This window comes from Aristolochia californica, unplaced genomic scaffold (assembly GCF_029961685.1).
Source record: "Aristolochia californica isolate CCGP_79_NKW_82.1479 unplaced genomic scaffold, dmAriCali1.0.hap1 SCAF_5, whole genome shotgun sequence".
NCBI classification, from domain to species: domain Eukaryota; kingdom Viridiplantae; phylum Streptophyta; class Magnoliopsida; order Piperales; family Aristolochiaceae; genus Aristolochia; species Aristolochia californica.
Genome location: NW_027182214.1, coordinates 4,793,003 through 4,799,988, shown reverse-complemented (window position 1 = coordinate 4,799,988; position 6,986 = coordinate 4,793,003). Strand labels below are relative to the sequence as shown.

The 6,986-nt window shown below is 33.6% G+C and overlaps 1 protein-coding gene across 1 annotated transcript; it reads left to right on the top strand.

Annotated features, from left to right (window-relative positions):
* The first annotated feature begins 1,036 nt into the window (after positions 1–1,036).
* On the top strand, positions 1,037–3,559 carry LOC137966077 (large ribosomal subunit protein uL22y). The gene is made up of 7 exons (XM_068812549.1): positions 1,037–1,106; positions 1,202–1,238; positions 1,494–1,534; positions 2,067–2,297; positions 2,427–2,529; positions 2,617–2,684; positions 3,262–3,559. Exons 1-7 carry the CDS (start codon positions 1,104–1,106, stop codon positions 3,328–3,330), a joined length of 552 nt encoding a protein of 183 aa, XP_068668650.1. The 5' UTR covers positions 1,037–1,103; the 3' UTR covers positions 3,331–3,559.
* The last annotated feature ends 3,427 nt before the right edge of the window (positions 3,560–6,986 follow it).

Genomic DNA, 6,986 nt, shown 5'->3' with positions numbered 1-6,986 from the left:
AATAGAATAATAATCATTATAAATTTATATAAATAATGTATATCTCAAAATAATTAATAATTTTAATTTAATTTACTCAATAATTTAAGGCAATAATGATCAATAATATTAGTTATGAATAAGACTTATCGATAATAATTTAAAATTTAATTTTAATTGATTATAATGAATTTTAAATTATTATTAAGTTATTTAATATCAATTAATAAGTAGTAGAATGAATTGCATAATCATTAATAAGTCATTAAATTAATTAATAGGAGTCATTATTTATTAAGTTATAATTAATTTTAAAATTAAGGAAACTTAGTATTACTAACTCTGAGGGTTTAGGGTTTTACAAAGCCTTAAAATTATTAATTTGTAGATCTTGAATGTCTTGGAACATTTAATTGCTTAAAATGGAAGTTTAGCTCATGAGCTGAAAAAAATCCTTTACTCTAATTGCTCTCGTCAATTCCCTTTTTAGTTAGTTAATAGTTGCTTTTATTTACCTCAAACCTCAAAGACGATCAATTGTTCAGCCCTTTTAGGTCCTTCGACATCTAATGTTGTTGTTTGTCAACGGAAAAAACACTAATGATGGAGGTATTTGTTATTTTTTTAGGTCTATTAATCTGGTTATTTACATTAGTATGTTCCATTGTAAAGTCTTAGACTTCTTTGTGATAACTTGAAGTTTAATGGTATTAAGTTCATCATAATATTTTATTTATTTATTTTTATATTTTTTTAAATTTTATATTTTAAATATTGGTTAAATTTCTAACCTGGCTCAAGCACGAACTCAAACTCAAACTTGGTTAAAATTTTTGAGCTTAAGATTGATTCCACTTTTAAGCGTGAGCTGAAACTCGAATTCAAAGTATTCAGATAAAACCAATCTCGAACACATGCAAGTTAGAACTTGGCTGATTGGATGCCACCCCTAATGGAACCCATATGGGTTGTAAGGTTTAAGCCCGGGTTAAGGTTGCCAAAAGATAAACCAAAAAACTGGACCGGACTGAGGTTTTAGGGTTAGGATTTTTAAAGAACAGAGATCTCATTCGGTCAGTCTTGCTCTCTCGTTGACGTGCTGTGACTTCAGCGCCGGAGCAACCATGGTAGGAAATCTTCTCTCCTTCGTTTTCTCGCTACTTTCTCTGTTTTGTATCGTTTTCAGATTTGTAGCTTTGTAAGCATTTGTGCTTTATGGCAGGTCAAGTACTCGAGAGAACCGGAAAATCCAACCAAGGGTAAATGTTAATTCTTTCAGGAACATTCTTTTTCTTCATTGTCAACTTTGTTTTTGATAATTTTTGTTTTCCCGTCATATGTGGCTTCCTGAATAGCTTTTTCGGCTATCATGTGTCTGTCGATGTTCTACTTTCCTCATGTTGTGTTTCTTATTGTGGATGGGGATATCTGATTAGTTTCACCATCCTGTTTCTTCTTTCACGACTTGTAATCTCGTATTTTTTCTTCTCTTTTTGTGTTTTACCCTTGTGCAGCCTGCAAGGCCCGTGGGTCGGATCTTCGCGTGCATTTCAAGGTTCGTAGATCCATTTGTTGATTTTTTTCTTCTTCTTTGATTAATTTGTTCGTTTATTTGATAAAGCAAGCGCTTCTCTTTACGACTTTGATAGTGATTATCTTTTTTTTCTTCTTATTTTCAAGTTTTTGGCGTCTTCCGAGTAGTATGGAACAGTAACATTGTACATTGGCCTCTTAATTTATTATGATAGCAACATTTTAATGGCCAAGTGTGATCCTCTAGTTGCTTTCTGCGATAAGACGCGTGCTGAGGTTGCTGTAGTCAAAATAGATTAATTACTACCAATTTATCTAACAAAAATGATCGCTCAATAAACAGGCTAGAACATAACATTAGTCCTATTTTGAGGCATTTCACTCTCTTTGGATTGGTTCTTTACTGCTGGTGATTGTTTTCCTTTGGGATAAAATAGTGTGATCTGCCCATAATTCATATTTATTATGCAGAGAGTCCAATCTAATCTTTATGCTTTCTATTGTGAACTTTGTTTTAGTCCTCATATTCCTAATCATTCTTCTTTTGTCCTCAGAATACCCGTGAAACTGCCCATGCAATAAGAAAGCTTCCATTGGTCAAGGCAAAACGTTATCTGGAAGATGTTCTTGCCCATAAGCAGGCTATTCCCTTCCGGAGGTTCTGTCGTGGTGTTGGCCGAACTGCCCAAGCAAAGTCTAGACATTCCAATGGGCAGGGAAGGTGGCCAGTTAAATCTGCAAAGTTCATTCTTGACCTTCTTAAGAATGCAGAGAGCAACGCTGATGTAATGGAATAACTCATTTCTACTTTCTACACCATTTCTATTTAATGGAATAACTCTCTTGTCTACTTAATGTTGTTCAAAAAACAAAAATAAGGTTAGACACTTACCTCATGTCATTTTTTTCACTAGGTCAAAGGATTGGATGTTGATGCTCTATATGTAAGTCATGTCCAAGTGAACCAGGCACAGAAACAGAGGCGTAGGACATACCGTGCTCATGGGCGGATCAATCGTGAGTCATCTCAATACTTTTTGTAGCCTACTTAAAAGAGCCGCTGCTTGTATAGTATTTGATTGTGGTTCGATATTCTCCATGCAGCTTACATGTCTAGCCCCTGTCACATTGAGTTAATTTTGTCTGAGAAAGAGGAAAGTGTGAAGAAGGAGGTAAATTTTTAGAACCAGTTCTGTTTCTCTAATCAATTCATAATTGAAAGCGAAAATGTAAGTCATCTTCAGGCTGTAGTCTTCAGCTTTGTTTCTTTTTACTTTCTTTATTTTTTATTTTTCAAAAACACCTGCTTCAAGGTTATTTGATGTTCAACTTCAATTGCCTTTAAATGATTTTCTTTCATGAAGCTGATGTTCAAGTAAGTCACTGTTGAATTATTTTGAACATGCATGGCTTTTTAGCAATGGTTGAACATCTTGTTCTCGCCTCACTACTGATTTATTACAGATTTGGTAAAGATTTGATAGATAATGATGCGAAATGTGAAGTGTTTGGGAATTTCATCAATCTTTAATGGCTTTTTTTTAAAAACTAATTTGTGTTGACGTTGTTGAGATCACTCTGCTTATTTATGGAGGTCATGAACATCCAAATCTATTTATTTTACAAAAGAGAGTTTGCATGGCCTGTTTGTTGGATGCTAGCTTAAATTAGATTAAACCAAAATCTAAAGTATCAAATTCCTTCCCCCTGCAAACATGTCATACTGACGAAAACATTTCAATGTTGCAGCCTGAAACTCAATTGGCACCACGAAAATCAAAACATCAAGCTCTACGCAGTGGTGCTTCGTCGGCTTAATTTGTGTTTTTTATTTATGATTTCTGTTTTCTTTGTTTAAACCTAGTTTAAGCTCAAAGTTTTGTACTGTCCGTGCTTTAATTGGAGTGAATTAGTGTATTGCTTGGAGTTACGTTGTCAATTATGGATAATGATGATTTAAGAGACCCTGAAACCCAATGAACTTGACAAGCTGTGATGACTCTGAACTGATGTTAGAGCTCAGATTTATGATGCTTGCGTTGCAGGAGTTTTCTTGGACGACAATAGAGAATTCTGTCTTCTCATTAGATGATTCTATCGATTTCCCATCTGCTATATCTGATCTGTTTGCTATAATTTAGATTTTTTGTTTCACGAATATGTGAGTTTGTTGCAGCAAAAACTGATATCTGATTCGAGCTCAAGTCTATACAATAACTATGAAAATTGGTCCATTTCAGTGGGATGGTGTTGCCACATTTTATTGGCGGAAAATTATTTTGGTGGAATATTTTCTATTGGAAATGCCACATTTTCTTGTGAAAATTTATTCCACCTAAAAATATTATTTACATTATTAAGTAGAAATTGTGCCTAAGGAATGAGTATAAAATGTATTCTCACCACAATTTTCCCACTCCTAGGAAACATGTGTCTAGGACGGAATGAACTTTCTACTATAGGGGGGGTTAGTGCCCCAAATGGATTCTTGAAGATCAAGTTCATGTCCAACGTGAAGATCATGTCAGTCATGTACATGAAGATCATCTTCACATTTGGTATTAGTGTTGAAAACTTCATGTGCACTGGAAAACAGTTTTCAGTGTTAGTGCTCCAACATGAGAAAAACATAAAAAACAAGAGAATCTCTAAACCTTTATAATACATTTAATTACAATATAATTTTTAAACTCCAAATTAGATAAAACAACCATTATTACTACACGAATAAATTATTTAATGTATAATTAAATATATTAATATATTTATTAATTGAATTAGATATATTATTATTCATTAATATGGTAATTACACGAGCCAATGAAATACGCACATGATTAATTACAAATAATAAATAAATAACGTGGAGTTATTAATAACATATGATATACTTTAAATTTATGTAATCATAAATTTAACACACTATATATTTGTATATAATATATTTTATGTATTATTAATTAATAATATATTATCACAAAATTTAAAACCATTGGTTTAATTAACTATAGCAATTGGATAATTATGCCAAGATAATTTATCAAATATTTATTTAAAAAATATTTTAATTATGACTATTAAATCACTATTTTTAATATAGTAATTATAAAATAAATGTATTAAATAAATAAAAATAATTATTTTATAAATAAATTTTATAAATTAATGACGATAGTTTTAAACTATCGTCGTCTTCCTCAGGGGCGAGCCAGCGGGCAATGGTGACGGTACGTAGAGAGGGAGAAGAGAGGGAGGCCGAGAAGTCCAAATGTCAAAATCGAAGAAAAACGAAATTGAAACAGGGGAAATCGCAAGAAATTGGAAGGTCTTTTGGGGGGAAAAATGATAGCGTGAGGGAGAAGGGAGTGAGATGCCGAAAGGGAGAAGAGAGGGAGAAGAGATAGAGAGATAAGAGAGAGGGAGGAGCGAGCGGGAGGTTCAGAGGGAGAGCGAGTCCGAGAAAGAGAAGGACGTCGGAAGAACGTTTGCAGTGAGAGATGGAGGCAGTAGAGAGGGAGACCGGAGAGGGACGACGGAGACGAGAGAGCGAGCAGAGAGCTCGGGCTTCACGGAGACGACAGAGGGCTACGGGAACGAGAGTGTCTGTGCGGGAACGAAACGAACGAAATGAAAAAAAAAAGAGCGAGACGGTCGAGCCAGAGAGAGCTCGCGCGAGAGAGTCAAGTGGATGATTCTCAAAATCGGGCGGAAAACACTTTTCGCCCGTTACTCTTGAGACATGAACTCTTGATTCATGTATATTCATGTACATGACATGAATTTTGGCGCCCCCTAACGACATTAGGACATGAACTGCGTAATGCGCATAAAGATCATGTCCTGAGTCATGTGCACTAACCCTCCCCATAGAATAAAAATTTCATAGGAATTTGTTTTTATTGAAGAATGAATGCTTGATTGATGAAATGTAATTTTGTTGGCTTATGTGGCTTCCCAAGAGGGGGATTGAACTGTGTTTTTAAATTTTAAGACTTAAAGGTGTGCAAGAATTAAATCAAATACAAATATAAATAGATATAAAATCACACACTTCAATTGAATGCCAAAAATTTTGTTGTCGATATTTCCTTATTTAGTATTCATTGCTAAGAACCTGTGTTTGAAAAATTCCACTAATGATTGCTCTATTAGCTTGGAATTATAAGAAAGAGATTTCGGCTTTCTTTTAAGCCATGAGTAAGTTCAAATACATTATTATAACTTAATCTCTCCAAGAGGTTAGTTAGATTCCAGTTCTAGAATGTCTTTTCTATTTAGATTTATCAAGGTTATGAACCTATCAAAAAAAATGAAAAATTACAAAGAAAGGTAAAAGTTACACTCTTGAATTTGGAGAGATATCATTCTTCTTGAGAGTTCCAAGCTTCTGGCCTTTGATACATTATGGAGAGATATAAACTTGAATAATTATAAATTAAAGGAGTTAGAATTAGGAAAAAATGTAGAGTTTGTACGAAGAGATTGAGAGGTTGAAACGACAATCTTTGATTTGAAAGAGTTTTTTTTTTTGTTGCTTCTCAAGTTGGCAAACATCAAAAGGTTTCTCTCTTACAATTTTTTTATCCTGTAGTCCTCTCACTAGGTTTTTTTTAGCTAATTTGTTCAAGGAGTCTATTTCTATGTGTCCTGGCCTCTTATGCCATGACCAAGACTAGTTGAGGGTACATCAACTATGTTCACAATATAAAAGTTTCTATTTATATGTCCCTCTAGAACTAATTCATCGTAGTTATTCTTGACTAAGCATTTGTAATTTTGAAAAGAGATTTTGTTACCTTTGTCACAAAGTTGACTAATGCTTAGTTAATCATGCATCAACCCTCTACATAATAGACATCGAATATGAAATAGGTTGAAGTACCAATTTTATCAATTGATTTGATGGTACATTTGCTATTGTCTCCAAATGTTACATGACCATTGTCTTTTAGTTTGAGTTTTACAAACTTCTTCTTATCACCTGTCATGTACCTCAACGCTTGTGGGTTACCACAACCCTTTCAATTGTGTTGGATACTCAACGTTGTTTGATGCCATTTGTATTTTTTATTTGGCAATGTGAACATATTGTCCCACTTCATTGCAATATTGGCATCAGATGTGAGGAATGGGAGAGAATTTCTTGTTTTGACTTTTCTTGTGTTTCCCATTATTCCTTCTTGGTGCGAGACGTTGTGATAGAGATTTAATTTGTTGTTCTAATTCAATGTTTTTTTTTTTCAAAAGCAAGTCTATCACATGATAGCTTGTCTATTATTCCACTTTGCCTTGAAGCATTAGCCATATGACTTTTATTTGATTCCTTCAAGACAATGAACTCTGCCTTGAGGTTTGTAATTTCATGTCTTTGAGTATTGCATTTTCCCTTATATTTATTTAGACGATGAATGGATTTTTATAAAAGCATTTCCAACTCACTTTCATAGTCTGAGTAGCTTATCTCTTGCGAAATA